The following is a 17,041-nucleotide window of genomic DNA, read 5'->3' on the forward strand; positions in this document are numbered from 1 at the left end:
TCCTTACCAGGCCAATTTTCAGCTTTCAGTGCCGTTGCACTTTGAATGACAATTGCACGGTCATGCAACATTATACCCATTTGAAATTTTTAGCGCTTTTTTTCTCACAAATAGAGCTTTCTTTTGGGTGGCATTTAATACGCTGCTGGGTGTTTTTACTTTATGCGCTATAAACAAAAAAAAGAGCAAACATTTTGAATAAAAAAAGTTTCTTTGTTTCTATTTTAAAATTTTGCAGACAGGTAATTTTTCTCCTTCACTGATGTGCGTTGATGAAGCTGCACTGATAGGCAGCACTAATGAGGCGGCACGGATAGGCGGCACTGAGGAGCTAGCACTGTTGGTTACTGATGGACGGCACTTGTGGGTGGAACTGCTGGGCACTTGTGGGCGGAACTGGTGGGTGGCACTGCTGGGCACCGATCATCAGTGCCCTGATGATCGGTGTCGATCCCTGCTCTGACAACTGCCGGTTCTCGGCAGTACTTTCCTCACGCTATGACAGCTTGAGGAAAGTGCAGCAAGAACCGGCAATTGCATTTGCCGGTGATCAGCGTGTCATTGGACACGGCTGATCACGTGGTAAAAGGCCGCTGTGATTGGCCTTTTACAACATCACGTGATCAGCTGTGTCCGTAGGATACAGCGATAACGCAGATTGCCGGGGGCGCGCAGGAGAGCACGTTCTGGGAGGACGTCCACCCAGAACTGGCTGGCCGCAGTGCAGCCGTCAATCGGCGGTCGGCAACTAGTTAATGGCCATGGTTTTAGAATGGTATGTCCAACAAGTTCATATAGATGTGATAATATGAACACATCTGTCATAATGTGTCCACAAACTTTTGGCCATTTACTGTAGCTGACCTATGTACAGGTGTTGCTTACAACTTAAACCCAGAGGAAAAGTAATACAAACACACTACCAGTGCTCAAGTGTTGAAGGGTAATGGTAGGACACAGGATTAAATGATCTTCTCATTCACTAATCTAGTCCTATCGATGTCACAAAATCGTTGAAGGCCTTGCACCTTTCCATAGATCTGGCAGATATTGAGGCTGCATTAAACACACAATAGAGAAGGCTTACCATCCTCGTGCACCACATTTGACACCAGTTTATTTTAAAATCCAATAAAATAATCAGATATGTTAAAAATACAGGCATGTAGCCATCCACCACATCCCATAGACAGAAACTCACATCTCCATTTTTAAATAAATCAATGGAAGCACTCTCTTAGCAATATAAATGCCTGTGATAAATAAACAAATCTTTTCTGCTGCGCTTTCAGCTCGGAACCAGAGCTTTGATGTGGTGCTGGTGGACACAGCGGGCCGCATGCAGGACAATGCACCTCTGATGACTGCGCTGGCCAAGCTGATCGCTGTCAATATGCCCGACCTCGTACTGTTCGTTGGGGAGGCCCTGGTTGGCAATGAGGCTGTGGACCAGCTGGTGAGTTCTACAATCTGCATAAACTGAAACTCCTCCTTCCTCTCTGTGTTTTTTGTCTGTTGAAAAAAATTTTACTGCTGTCACTATGGCACAGAAGACCATCGGAGAACACATCCTCCCTAAAGGACAGATGTGAGATCTACCCACACACAAGGAATTGCAGACAATTCCTGAAAATAACTACAGGTTCTGTGGTGATGTCTGGATAAAAGCAATGAACTAGCCACTAGAGAAAACAATGCGCAGGTGTGGAAATCCTCATCTCTCACATTTACAAGGTTAAAAGCCAGTTACAAAATGGCTTATGTAGCAGTTACTGATCTAAAAGTATTTTTAGCAAGTAACTCCAGTAAAAAATATATATTTTATTTAACCATTCCATCCACCACCTTTAATTTGTATTTAAATAAAAAGTAATGCCACCATTTCTTCCTTCAAATGATGGTCATTTCACCTCCTGAGTCCCAGTTCTTCTTTCTTTTGGTCTCTAGTGTGGGAGGGTAGCTTACTCTGTTGCTTCTTGGTGATGTCGACACCATCAAAGGGGTCTGGACCTAGTTTTGTGGGAAGGGCATAATGTGATGGGGCGGCAACAAGACTGGTTGGCTGAACAGAGAGCAGCTTATAGTCGCTGGAAGAGATGTCATGGATGGATATGGGAGATTGATTAGGAGTGGGTGGGGTGAGTGAGAAACAGTGTTGTTTTTTTCCTGGGAGTACAGCTTTAAAGTGGACCTTTTGCCCCAAATTGGACAATTCTTTGTCAGTCATCCTAATGCACCTCTGAGTAGTATATAAAACTGCAACATATAATTCATATTGCACCAGCTTTGATCAGCTTCCTATTTACCGGGTTTTCACTGTAGGCACTGGTGATACACCTCTAGAGGAAGCAGGCAGATCTCAGGAATGTAATCGTGAAATTTCACGAGATTGCACTGTTGGAAAGACATTGCCATCTATAAAATTTCCACTTCTATTGATCAGTGGTTAAAAATTAATAATTGTTGCAGCAGGGAACTGACATAAAAATATACATAGCATCTTTCCAAATATCTGATCTCTTTATGTGACGCATTTGAAATTTTACATTCATATTATAGTTCAATGTTTACGGTAACGAGGGGCCTAACATAGGCAGACTAGTTTCTTATCAGAGTCTAAAAGAATGCAAATACATAATCAAAAAATGATTTGTGTGTGTGCATAATATAAACATACACTATATTGGCAAAAGTCTTGGGATGCCTTTACATGCACAGGAACTTTAATGGCATCCCAGTCTTAGTCTGTAGGGTTCAATATGGAGTTGGCCCCGCCCTGTGCAGCTATAACAGCTTCAACTCTTCTGGGAAGGCCGTCCACAAGGTTTAGGAGGGTGTCTATGGGAAGGTTTGACCATTCTTCCAGAAGCACATTTGTGAGGTCAGGCACTGATGTCGGGGGAGGAGGCCTGGCTCGCAATCTCCGCTCTAATTCATCCCAAAGGTGTTCTATCGGGATGAGGTCAGGACTCATCCCGATAGAACACCTATGCAGGCAAGTCAAGTTCCTCCACCCTAAACTCGCTCATCCATGTCCTTTTATGGACCTTGCTTTGTGCACTGGAGCGCAATCATGTTGGAACAGAAAGGGGCCGTCCCCAAACTGCTCCCACAACGAGTTCCCTTCACTGGAACTAAGGGGCCAAGCCCAACCCCTCCACCAAACTTTACACTTGGCACAATGCAGTCAGGCAGGTACCTTTCTCCTGGCAACTGTTGAACCCAGACATGGCCATCAGATTGCCAGAGAAGTGCTATTCATCACTCCAGAGAACACGTCTCCACTGCTCTAGAGTCCAGTGGTGGCGTGCTTTACACCACTGCATCAGACGCTTTGCATTGCACTTGGTGATGTAAGGCTTGGTTGCAGCTGCTCAGCCATGGAAACCCATTCTATGAAGCTCTCTACACACTGTTGTGCTAATCTGAAGGCCACATGAAGTTTGGAGGTCTTTAGCTATTGACTCTGCAGACAGTTGGTCTGCTCTGACCCCGCTCTATCATTTTTACGTGGCCTAGCACTTGGTGGCTGAGTTGCTGTTGTTCCCAGTTGCTTCCACTTTGTTATAATCCCACTAACAGCTGACTGTGAAATATTTAGCAGCAAGGAAATGTCATGGATGGGTGGCAACCTATCACGGTACCACGCTTGGATTCACTGAGCTCCTGAGAGCGACCCTTTCTTTCACAAATGTTTGTAGAAGCAGTCTGCATGTCTAGGGGCTACACCTGTGGCCATGGAGGTGATTGGAACACCTGAATCACATGATTTGGAGGTATGTGTGTGTACAACTCCTATACATGTACAATCAACATCCTGTGAGATCAGCAAGATTTCATTTCTGAGATCTGCCTGTAGCATCTCTTGATGTAGCTTTCCCAATAGGCTGTGGGTCACCAGTGCCTAAATTGAAGGCCTGAAGAGGGAGCTGATCAAAGTTAGCATTTTATTAAGTAAATGCTGAAGTTTTATTACTTTAATATAACTTTTCATGAAGGGGAATTAGGATGATTTGTCCAACTTGAGGTAAAATCTCTTGGGAACAGGACCTCCTCTTTCTGTTGAGTCCCAGATTGTCAGACTATGCTCCATGACTGGTAGGATACCACTGTCTTTTCTTTGTTTTATGAATGTTTATTAAATATTTTGAGTTGGGTTCTTTTCTCTAAAGGTGAAGTTCAACAAGGCATTGGCTGACCACTCTATGACAGAGAAGCCACGTCTTATTGATGGCATTGTGCTCACCAAATTCGACACCATCGATGATAAGGTAATTTTTTTTTGTTTGTTTACCTTTTTTTAAACTAAAAGTAAAGTGGTAGTAAAGTTTCACTTTTTTTTTTTTTTTTTTTTTAATTAAAAGAGAAGTGTCATAATTGCCTGCTCTGTGCAATGTTTTTCACAGAGCAGACCCTAGCCCCCCCGCATAGTAGACCAAGAGCAAGCTGTTTGCTCTGGGGGCACTCGTGCGGTGTCCCTCCCGAGCTGGCCCTGTATGTCCATGGGACATACAGAGCGCTGCTCGACCCTGCCCCCCACTCCCCCCTCACTGGCTGTGATTGTCAGCAGCAGGAACCAGTGGCTCCCTCTGCTGTGTCTCAGCTAGTGAGGGGAGAGAGACCCCGGAAAGTCAAGGCTCTCATGCACAGCATTGGAATGCGATCAGGCTCCGGTAAGTATAGAGGAGAGCTGAACACTGAAGCTCGCCTAGGAACGCCCTCTCCTCCAGACAGACATCCACCCATCAAGGCATTTTGATAATTGCATAACTCCATTCTAGAGCTGATCCTACTGCTAGCATCAGTGTTGAGGACTCTTGAAAAGGGTCCAGGGCAGGGTGCTATGATGTTTTCAGGAAGCTATGCACAGCACCCTGCTGACCCTGCTCACCAGCCTTGATATTCCGGTGTTGCATAAAGAAGCACAGAGGCCCAGTAATGACCTCTCTGCAGCTAAAATAATGTAATACAAATATTTTTTTTAACTCCATCCTGCCTGGCCTGTTGCACGATGATGGCTATGCGGGAACACCATTATCCTGGGAGGATGTCATATGATCACTGTGACCAATCACAGCAGATCACATGACAGTTGTAAACCATGAATGGCTTCCTTTCATGCCATTCACTGCTTACAACTGTGCTGTGAGCTGTGATTGGCCTAGTCTGTACATGTGACCACTGTGACCAAGCACAGCCCAGCTATGGCCAATAACAGCTGATCACCACAAAACTACTGAAATGAATCTGTTTGATTCAGTGAAAACGCTTGCTTATACCAATATAATTTGTTGGTATAAGCAATTATAATACGTAAAAAAAAAGAAAAAAAAAATCCTGATCACTAGCCCAGAGTAGTACAATGTTACTTTGGTAACATTGTATTGCTCTGGTAACAGAAGTAGAAAACAAAATTGTAAAAAAAATTTTTAAATTTCTTAAATTAGTAAAAAAATTTAAAAAAATGTAATTCTTATTATCATCAGTCAGTGTCCCTAATCACGGTCATGCCAGTTATGATGACTTTGTACTGCATTAATAATAGTATATAAAAAAATAAAGAACATTTTTTTAATTTGTTCATTTTCCACAAAATTATGACACAAAATGACAACTTCAAAAAACTCGCTATGGCTCTTACTAATTACCTCAGACTGTCTACTTTCCGAAAAGCGGTCATTTTGGAGGTATCTGTACTGTTCTGGCATTTTTGGTCCTCAAGAAATTAGATCAGCTGTCAGTACATCAGGATTTATTAATTTTTAGATATATACCATAGTTTGTGGACTCTAACTTTCCTAACAATTTAAATAATAAACACTGATTTGGGTTATTTTCCCCAAAGACATGTAGAAAACATTTTAGCCTAAATTTGTATAGAAAGATTTAGTTGCAAAATGTTATAACAGAAACAAAAATGCATTTTTTTTTCCCAATATTTTCGGTCTTTTTTCATTTTTATAGTGCAAAATGTTATAACAGAAACAAAAATGCATTTTTTTTTTTTCCAAAATTTTCGGTCTTTTTTCGTTTTTATAGTGCAAAAAATTAAAAACTCAGTGCTAATTAAATACCGCCAAAAGAAATCTCTATTTGTGTGAAAAAAATTAAGAATTTCATATGGGTACAATGCTGCATGACTGCACAATTTGTCATTTTTAAAGTGCAACAGCGCTGAAATCTGAAAATTGGCCTGGGCAGGAAGGGGGTAAAAGTGCCCGGTAGGCAAGTGGTTAAATATCATTACATTCCAATCAGGAGCAAAGGAAGAACCGAAAAAGGAAAATACAAGAAGAATAACCTTTTTATCTTTAACTCACAGACCACAAATTATTTCCACATCTTTGAGCAAACCAGATTCTACCATTTAGAAAGTAATGGTATCTGGGTACGGCCGTGGGTAATGGTATCTGGGTACGGCCGTGGGTAATGGTATCTGGGTATTGCTGTGGGTAATGGTATCTGGGTATTGCTGTGGGTAATGGTATCTGGGTATTGCTGTGGGTAATGGTATCTGGGTACGGCCGTGGGTAATGGTATCTGGGTACGGCTGTGGGTAATGGTTCCTAGGTATTGCTGTGGGTAAGACACAATTTATCTGTGTATATTTTCCTCTATGTGGTGTTTGGTGGTTCTGATTGGCCTTGCTTTGTTCCTCTTGCAGGTGGGAGCTGCGATCTCTATGACGTATATCACAGGGCAGCCCATTGTGTTTGTGGGCACAGGGCAGACTTACTGCGATCTGCGCAGCCTGAACGCCAAGGCCGTGGTTGCTGCTCTGATGAAGGCCTAACAACTTTTCCTGCAGAAAATCTTGCCATTAGTGTTAAGAAGTTCTTGGCCCCTCCTCCCCGCAGCGCTGAAATGTTTACGGTAAAGAAAGGAATCTTTGCCTCTGCTGAGCAACTCCTATCCGTCTGCCTGAATTCTGAGATCATTTCCTACAAGTTGTAATGCAGGAACAAGCAAATATGCATCCCCCAGTCACAGAGGATCTAAGAGCCTATTCACACATGTGCTGCATTATTGCACATCAAGGCAGTCTACCTTTTTAATGTGGTTTTTAAAAATAAAAAACTTTTTTTTTTTTTGTAAATGAACTTAGCCCATCACAATGTACACCATTATGTTGTGGTGTAGTGTGGTTTGTGTTGGCACTTTACTGTAAAGCGTCAGTGTAATAGGGTTCTGAAAGTGCCAGCATGTTCTTGCCAGCAGCAGCCTGCAGTGCATGCTTGGACTCAAAGAGCAACAATTGGCTTTGCAAGAACCTTAATATTCCCTAGTCCAAGGAGTGTGCACGGTTCCTTTTTTCTTTCTCATTGCTGGTGCTTGCAGTCCTCCATGCTAGATGATCTCCTCCTTGGAGATAGATTTGTTCTTTTCCACTGCTGACTCTTCTCTAGCTCAGCAGTATAACTGAGGAATGGACGACTGCAAACAACCCCTAGTAAAAAAAAAAAAAAATGCTTAGATTTTTTTCAATCAAAAAAACAAAACAAACTGATGTATGCTTGGCATAGGAGGATTATCTTGGACTGGCCTAGAGATTTATTTTTCCATGGTTGAGGCGGCAGTGTAACCTGACAGCTGTACTGTGTCCCTGTTGTTGGGGAGATCTATCTCTTTGTTCTGTCTGATACCTGTTACATAGACAAGAACACAGAATAAATCTACTCAAGGGGAACATCACTTGGAACCACTGGAAATCTTAATACTCAGTTGCTATCTAACCCTTTCCTGGGCTATCAAGTAAAATTTAGCTGAAGTTGGCCTTTAACTTAGTTGAGATTTGTGGGTTCAACCTGCGATTTGTACTGAAAGCGCCATCTATGAAAATAGCCTCAGATAAAAAATATATTTTAAAACTGACAGGTCCCCTTTAACAAGCCGTGGATGGGAAACAGAATTCTAAATGATCTCTTCAGGCAGAGGAAGGAATATCATGCGTTGTCAGCAGATGGCGTTGATTGTATATGCATCTTTATTTTGCTGCTACAGGAAACTGCAACCCCTGTCCCCCTCCTCCTTGTGGAGCACCTGTCCCCTTCAGGGCCATTTTGTAGGCTAGTAAATAGCAATGCTGCCTAGTCCTGCATTGATTGATGGGCTTAATATAGAATGGTTTAGCCTAGAAAATGGCCGCATTACTCCTATGTGGACAAGTGCATATTTTATTCAGTATATTACTGGCTGTAGAGTTTGTGCTGAGAGCATGTGAAGGGTGTGTTTGGATGGCCTTTATTTCTAGCCTGTTGAGAGACTGGGACTTCTTAGGTACCCAATGGGACTTTAAATGGAGCCTGTCACCACTTGGGTTCTTTTGTAAGAAAACCTCCTACCCACTGATGCGTTCCTTCCGTGTGTTCCTCCTATTGGAGCCATCACCCTGTGTGGGCTACATGTTGGATGGTGTCTGAGGTTAGACCAGTTTGAAGTGGGAGTAAACTCCCATGCATGATTTTCACCTATAGGGAAGGCCTACTATAGTTACAGTAAATATCTCCTAGACATGCACCGTTTAGGAGATTTTACTGTAGATGCAGCTGGTGACGTTCCCGGTGCATGCGCTCTGAAGGAACCGCATACTGTGCCATTCCTGCAGCATGCGTGGGAGTGATGTCATTGCGGCTTTTAGTCATACCGCTGAAGCCTGCAAACCCGGAAGGGAGACTGGGTGAAGATGGTAGCGCCTACAGCAGTGAAAGTGTGCCGCTGGATGGCTTCTTTTTCAGGTAAGTCTGTCATAATGTGGTAGTATGCACTGTGTACTAGCACATTATCACTTAAACTGCCCGGGGGCCCCCCCCTCCCCCCTCTTAGTGAACTGTGGGTCATTCCTGCCCTGCAGCCCACCTCTTTGTTTATGTAAGCAGTGGGGTGGGGGTGACCAAGCCGCAGCTCATGGGGGTAGAAAAAAAAAAGTGAGTTTGTAGGATGCCCAGCCTTATCTATAATCACTAGAAGACTAGTGATTGAGAGGGTGGGGAGTAAGGAATCAGTGCGCATCAGGAGCAGAGAGAAGGTAGGGGACTCCTGGCTGCTGGAGAGGTAAGTATAATCAGCAATTTTAGGAAACTTCAGTTACAGTTTCTGTAGTGAGAGTGTGACTGTTCTGCTGCAGCTAGGCGAGATAAAGGCCAATCAAACAAACTGGGGCCCTTGTCACTCAGCCTGATTGGACAGGGCATCCCCCATGTTCCCAGCATTAGAAGTACTCCTTGCCTGTCTACCAGATCATGTTGTTGCATTTAGCACCGTTGTGTGTACCAGCAGCTGAGAAGTGCCATCCCAGTTTTGGGTGCATGCTGTACGGCTGTTGTACTTCTCCTCTTGTACTTTGTCCAGTGGCACCATGCTAAGCTGATGTGCAATATATGGATCCATGTCCAATCTACAGAGGCAAACCTTAATTTATAAAAAGAATAAATTTCGTAAATAATGCTGGAAATGTGTTGTGTGCTAGTGATTTGTCACTATACTCTGTAGTCCAGGTGTATGAAGACTGGAAATAAGAAGAAAAATGACATAATAATCAGAACTTTTTATTTCATATACAGCAACATATATAGCATGGATTACAGAAAGTTTTAAAAAACTTTACAAAACAGCCAGCCAAGATGACAGGAGTTTAAATCGTCACAAAAAACAGCCAATGAGATCTTCGCATTCATGCTGTAAACTGTTCTGGCCAGATGGCAAGTATTGGTTATGGACTAGGACATGAAAGTGTACCTGTGTCCCAATCAAGCACACTAAACTGCTTGTTCAGAATCTGGAAAATGTTTAAAGTCTGTGAAGATTGCAACTAATAGGCAATCACAAAATATACACTTTACATCATTGAAACCTTTAATACATTGCGACAAAAAAGCCAAATACCTGAAATATTGGTTTAAGCACTTTATTTCCTGTTCTGCTGGGCAGGGGCCAGAAAGATTTGGCTGGTGCCATGATGTAGTGGTATGTACAGTTGTGTTCAAAATAATAGCAGTCAGACATCACTAACCTGATCAATCACTGTTTTTGGTAGAAATATTTCTACATGGCAAATAATTTACTATCAGGTGTAGTAGAGTAATAGAAATCCAACAGACATGACATGCATGCTGCTGATTCTGTGTAATTGAATCACTAATTGAAAGGGGAATGTTCAAAATAATAGCAGTGTGGAGTTCTATTAGTGAGGTCATTCATTCTTTGAAAAACAGGTGGCAATTATTGCCCTTATTTAAGGAAGGAAGGCAGCAAATGTTGTACATGCTGGTTACAATGCATTTCTCTCTGAAATTCTGAGGAAAATGGGTCGTTCCAGACATTGTTCAGAAGAACAGCGTACCTTGATTAAAAAGTTGATTGGAGAGGGGAAAACATAAAGAAGTGCAGAAAATGATCGCAAATGCTTTAAAATGGCAACCAAAACCTGAAAGATGTGGAAGAAAGTGAAAAACTACCATTTGAATGGATAGAAGAATAGCCAAAATGGCGCGGACTCAGCCAACAATCAGCTCCAGGAAGATGAAAGAAGGTGTAAAGTTCCCTGTGAGTACTGTTACAATTAGAAGACGCCTATGTGAAGCCAAGCTATCTGCAAGAAGCCCCCGCAAAGTCCCACTGTTGGAAAAAAGACGTGCTGAAGAGGTTACAATTTGCCAAAGAGCACATTGACTGGCCTAAAGAGAAATGGCGCAACATTTTGTGGACTGATGAAAGTAAGATTGTTCTTTTTGGGTCTAGTGGCCGGAGACAGTTTGTCAGACGACCCCCAAACACTGAGTTCAAGCCATAGTACACTGTGAAGACAGTGAAGCATGGTGGTGCAAGCATCATGATATGGGGATGTTTCTCATACTACAGTGTTGGACCTATTTATCGCATACCAGGGATCATGGATCAGTTTGAATACATCAGAATACTTGAAGAGGTCGTGCTGCCTTATGCTGAAGAGGAAATGCCCTTGAAATGGATGTTCCAACAAGACAACGACCCCAAACACACCAGTATACGTGCAACATCTTGGTTCCAAACCAACAAGATTGATGTTATGGAGTGGCCAGCCCAATCCCCGGATCTTAATCCAATAGAAAACTTGTGGGGTGACATCAAAAATGCCATTTGAGGCAAAACCAAGAAATAGAGAAGAACTGTGGAATGTAGTCCAATCATCCTGGGCTGGAATACCTGTTCACAGGGGCCAGAAGTTGGGTGACTCCATGCAACACAGATGTACAGCAGTTCTCAGAAACAGTGCGACTACAACCAAATATTCATTAAATGATTCAAAGGAAAGCAAAATATTCAAACATTTTTCAGTTTATATAGTGAATGTTTGAGTTTGTAAAGAAGAATACAAACACTGCGATTTTTTTGAACAGTCTAATATTCACTTTTCTTAAATTGTTTTAGAGGAACAACACAAATTTGATATATTTTTCTTCATGTTTTGATTTGGAATAGAATGTGTCGTGTTCCCAATGCATTTGTGTGTATGGAAATAAAAGCTATTAGAAGGATTTTGAGCTTTATTCACTTTTTTTAACACACTGCTAATATTTTGAACACAACTGTACGTTTATTATGAATTCAATGCTCACAGGCTGCCATTGAATGTCCAGAGAGAGAGGAGGTGCTTAAGTGCAATAAGCAAGGTACTTTTATTCTGACACACAAAGATAAAACACATTCACAGAAGCGTGGTGGGAAAAAAAAAACCTCATCAGTCTCCTATGAGGCCACTAAATCCTCCTGTGGGAGATGCAGTCCTCTAGCTGTGCACTGGCCAGTGGGGCTGAACAGACAACGGCCGCCAGGAGCTTCTGGAACCATGCTGAAGTGCAACTGGTGACTAGCTGTGCACCAGCCAGCGGGGCCAAGCAGAGGACTGCATCTCCCAGCGGAGGATTTAGCAGCCTTTTTCCCACCAGGCTTCTGTAAGTGTTTTATCTTTGTGTCAGAATAAAATACTTTCATTATTGCACTTAGGAGAGCGAGGAGGTGCTTCTGTCTTCTATTAGAGCTTTGGCTTCTATCTCATGGAGTGTCGCTGCAAGTACATAACCAACACCTTTACTTCATAGGGATACATAGTCATTTGTATACTACCTATTGGATGCAGATGGTCCCCTATACCAGAGCGCCCTAAACATGCTCTCCATTGGCATTGGATGTCAGCCTGTGATGCACGGGCTGACTACACAATCAGAGGCAGGCCTGTGCATCAGCATTGTGTCCCGTTTGTCCCAGAGAAGAGTAAAGGATGCTTCTAACCACATTAGAACAGGTCTGCTGCTGTGCTTAGTGTGGTCAGCACCAAAGAGTCCTACAATCAGAAGAGATCACTAGCTATTTGTAGTGCTTATAAAAGGAAAAGGTTTACAATTAGGACAAAGGAGTGTAGGAAACAAAAGAAACAGTACAACTCCACTGTGAAGCATTAAAAATTAAATGACAATCAAAAAAGTACATATGTTCAAAGCATGGCATAAAGGTGACTTAGGATCCAGAAGTGTCTGAGGGGCAGCCAGAGAACCACCAGCTGGCGATGAAGCATGTTGAAGATGGAGGAAGCCGCTGTCACTACAACTGGGGTGGACCCAGGATTGGAATCCTCAATGTCACTGTAGACACTGGACACGTCTCAAAGCCGGTCAGCTTCTTAATCAGCCTGTCTAAGCTGGGCTATCCTGTGCTCTAAACACATCTTGGAGGAAGTGGGACTGTAAGGACTCTCCAGGAGTAAAACACACAGATCCCTAACAAGGATAAGATGCAGCTGTGGTGCCACCGGGAGCCTTCCTGAGCAATACAAAAAACGCAAAATCTCACCAAAAACACAATCTAAACATTCAATCGATAGAAGGTAAATATTTACTATTGTGTTCTTGATCAGTCAGAACCGCCTCCTCCAAGGTGTATTTTAAAGCGTAAGGATAGCACAGCATAAGACAAAATCTGCTTTGCAAAGGAAAGAGTTACCAATGTTACAATCAGACAACTTTACTTTGTAGGGAACATTTTGGACGATTATATATATGATGTGGCAGCTGTACAGGTTATTGTTGCCTGGAGCTGCCCTCCAATGTGATGTTACAGTAGGAGAAAAAAAAACTGTATAAAATATATAATCAGACAAGTACTGAATATGCCAAAAAGTAGCATGAGGTGTCTTTTCAGTGTGTATGTTATCCCAAAAATGAAATATCAACACCTTTCTCTGTATAAAAATTCAGTCTCCTACATTGTGGAAACAATTACTAAAACATTTGGAATGATTCATATCCAGCACCCTGGAAGGAGCTGAACTGATTGGCTGATATCAGCTTTGACTTAAGTTTTTTTTTTTTTTTTTTTGTGGAATAATTTCTATTTTTGTAAGAACCAAACACTTCAATATTTTGAGCAACAATGCAGAAACCAATGTACAAGCATTTAACATGGGAATGAGGGGGTAATTAAAATGCTGTAACCCATAGCAACCAGATTTCAGTATCCTGAAGTCAGGATATGAAATGGTTTGGCTGATCTCCACTTCTGTTACTTCTAAGGTCTGCCTGAAGTCACAACAGACATCCTGGGGTTTATTTACTAAAGCTGGAGAGTCCAAAATCAGACTCCCTTCTGCATAGAAACCAATCAGCTTCTAACCTCAGCTTGTTCAATGAAGCTTTGGCAATGAAACCTGGAAGCTGATTGGTTTCTATGCAGAAGGGAGTCTGATTTTGGACTCTCCAGCTTTAGTAAATAAACCCCCATTTGTCCCTATTTTTCTAGATGTCTGACAGGAGGATTAGTTCCAGTCTGGCCGTTGCCTCACATTAGCCACTCAAATTCAGACATAAAATAAAATTTGAATGGGATTTGTGCAGGCAGACCTTTCCTACACGTCATTCATCGAACGCAGAACATGACATCTACGAACCAGCAAGCGGCGTGTAGTCCAGTGTGATTCAAAAAGGATCGCTGATTTATTCATGACAGCATGACCCCAACAGAACTGTAAGTTATACCTCTGCAATACAAATGTTCCATGTGAGCCCCATTTGGTGACACAAAAGATGATTGCCGTTTACCAGTGTTGTCAGACCTCAAGAAAGACAAATTGTCCTTTTGCCATTGTTATTATCATGGTGCAAAAGTTATTGTGTGGTTATTTGCTTGTTCATGGCCTCAGGACCAGAAGTGTAGTGCCTTGTACACAAGATGGTGACATTGAAACAGGAGAAAGCTTTCTGTGTGTTGGAACAGGGGCTATTGCTGTGCAGGAAAGAAAAATACACCAATGTTACTGTGACCAACGCATCACAAAAGTAGTGGAGTCAATATCTGAGGACAAGCTAGCACGAGTCTGGACTGAACAGGAGTACCATTTCCACATTTGTCACCAATGGGGCTCACAATGAACATTTGTAGTGCAGAGGTAACATTTGGACAGGTAATGTGTCTTTTCATATGAACACACTTTGGGTTAGGTTCATTTTATTATGAATAAATCTGTTTTACTTTTGCTCCATTCTTTCTGAATCATGCCGTATAACAGACAGGTCAGTAAGATATACAGTTTGGTTGGTGTGGGTTACCTCTGCCATGTAGTAACAGAGCCCATTTACCTTTTTTATGGTGCATTAAAGTGGTTCTGAAGTTTGTTTTTTACCCTAATGCATTACCTACATCCATCCAAAAAGTGAACCCTTAAGCACCAGCTGATGGCTATAGTAACATCCATCAGTCTGTTCTGGTTTTCCTCAGTGGGCTCCCGGATTGAAAGTGATGCAGTGGCTGTATAGCTTCCAATCACATTCAGTGTCCCTCCATGCTTCCAAGGTTCTTCCCACTCTTACCGGGAGCCCAGGACAACAACTGCAGACTTCAGAATGGAGAGCAGGAGCAGACCAAGGCACATCCATGCTTCAATCTCACCTGTACCAGAAGTGATGATTTCACCACTTCCAGTTCAAGATCCTCCATTTCCTGGCCAGTACAGACAGGGAAGCATTGGAGTGGATCTGTGCTCCATTAGATGAAGAGCAGGAGCCACAATGGGGTCTATGTTTGCATCCCCCCCCTCCCACTTACTTGAGTCTTGTGTTGTTCCAGCACTGTGCCTGTGTGCAGCTCTTTCTCCCTGGTCTCTCAGGCCAGATTGATGGCAGCGTAAGCTATTGACTTCTGCTGTCAATCAAATCCAGTGAGTAGGGGCAGGACTGAGCCAAACAGTGTGTGTCTAGGGACAGTGCCTGGCTTGGAAATGAGCACAGACAACTGACCCCAGAGAAAGCAGCTTGGTATGGGGAGCAGATACTGAAGAGTAGGAGCCAAGATAGTCAGCAGAGGAGGTTTGAGGCCATTCTGTACTTATGTGCTAGCACTTGGGTGGTCTATAATTCAGATCAGGGGAATAGCTGCCAACACTCTGTGTCCCCCACATGTATTAATGTTGTAAAGCAGGGTGGCACTTATTCCAATAAAGATAAAAAGTGAAAAACCATGTACTTATGAAATACAAGTAAAACTGTTTATTTGATTAAAAGAAAAGCACTTGCATTTCATTAACACTCATACACAAGTGCTATTACGCACTAAATATGCCAAAAGCTCACAGTAAGCCAAACTTCTGGTCTCCAGAAGTGATGTCACCTAGCTTCTCCCGACACATTGTGTGACCGATCACGTGACTTCCTCAGGGAGTGCTTTACTTTTATCAAATAAACAGTTTTAGTATCACCCATGAGAGTATTGTCAGTAATTCAGGTGAGCGGCTATATGGCACTGTGGTGGAGCACTGTAAGCCTGGAATGAATTCACATGAAGAGTTGAAAATTTAAGAATTGAACTGATTTCACTGCACTGTCAAATCAAAACTTTTTTTTTCACTTGCAACAATACAGAAGAAACAAAATTTCAACAGGTTTAAAAAAAAAAACAAAAAACAAACTTAATGTTAAAACAAAAAGTGTGATTTGAGCTGTATACCATTCACTGCCTGTTAATTCCAGGAATTAGGCCCCTCAGGGGTGGAGCATAAACTCATGACAACCCACTGGGAAGACTCAATCATTTGGGAGCCAGAAATTTTAAATTTACAGACATACCCTATACCATTCACAGTTGGGTAATACAAAAAGTTTGTCTGGCCCTGGCACAAAGAAGCTAAAACAATAAAATGGAGACAGTGCAGCAACTCAAAACTGGCCTGTCCTGCTTATACCTCCATAGTCTTACATACTGCAAAGTGCCCCAATAAACAAATTGAATGAACCCTGAAAGCAAGAAAAGAAACAGGACTAGCACTCCTCTATGGGAGTTAAAGAAAAGTGCCATACAAGACCGTGTCTCTGATGTACCAGCATGGGAAGCATACATAGCAGGAACTTTCATGCTGCCATTGCTTCAGCTGTGCTCTCCACCATAACTCTACGTGGTGACTGATGGTCAGGTCTCATGTGCTGGAACCTGGGAAAACAAGAGAATAGTTTGTGTTAGTACTTTGGCCATACATGCACTGGAAGTAGCTTCAAAATTCGTGGTCACCATAACCAAACAAAACAAAACAAAACAAAAAACAGAATACTACTACTACAGAGCAGTGGTTGTTAGCCTATGAGGACTAGGGGTCTCAAATTTGGCCCTTGAAAGCACACAAAGGGTCACACATAATATTGTATGTAATGATACAGAAGACTTTAGAAGACTGCTGACTTACTGGAGGAGATGATCAGACACTGCAAACAAATTACAGTAGTTGTTGAGACTGAAAATCTGCAGGAGACAGTCAAAGACAGGGCACATGTTACATGAAACTGCTAGAGATCACTGGTACTACGAGGGATTTGCTGACTGTCCTGCCTTCTAGTATCTCAGAGCAGACAGACAGCTTAACCACTTGCCCTCCTGAGGATTTCCCCTGTTCCTGGACAGGCCATTTTTTGCGTTATGGCACTGCATTACATTAATGGACAATTGGGCGGTCATGCGGGACTGCGGCAGACATTCTGAGACTGGGGGGGAACTGACTAGATTACCGACATCTCCAATGACACCAATA

At 42.5% G+C, this 17,041-nt stretch overlaps 1 protein-coding gene across 1 annotated transcript in view; it reads left to right on the top strand.

The window, feature by feature from the left end:
• The window catches only part of SRPRA (SRP receptor subunit alpha), a 34,145-nt gene extending 24,694 nt beyond the window's left edge, over positions 1 to 9,451 (top strand). Inside the window, exons 12-14 of the mRNA XM_089652113.1 lie at positions 1,293 to 1,456; positions 4,173 to 4,271; positions 6,665 to 9,451. Of these exons, the coding sequence (XP_089508239.1) occupies positions 1,293 to 1,456; positions 4,173 to 4,271; positions 6,665 to 6,793 (392 nt within the window). The 3' untranslated portion in view covers positions 6,794 to 9,451. The remainder of the gene's footprint in view (positions 1 to 1,292; positions 1,457 to 4,172; positions 4,272 to 6,664) is intronic.
• The last annotated feature ends 7,590 nt before the right edge of the window (positions 9,452 to 17,041 follow it).

This window comes from Staurois parvus, unplaced genomic scaffold (assembly GCF_062004578.1).
Source record: "Staurois parvus isolate SC_StPar_1 unplaced genomic scaffold, SC_StPar_1.0 ptg000671l, whole genome shotgun sequence".
NCBI lineage: Eukaryota > Metazoa > Chordata > Amphibia > Anura > Ranidae > Staurois > Staurois parvus.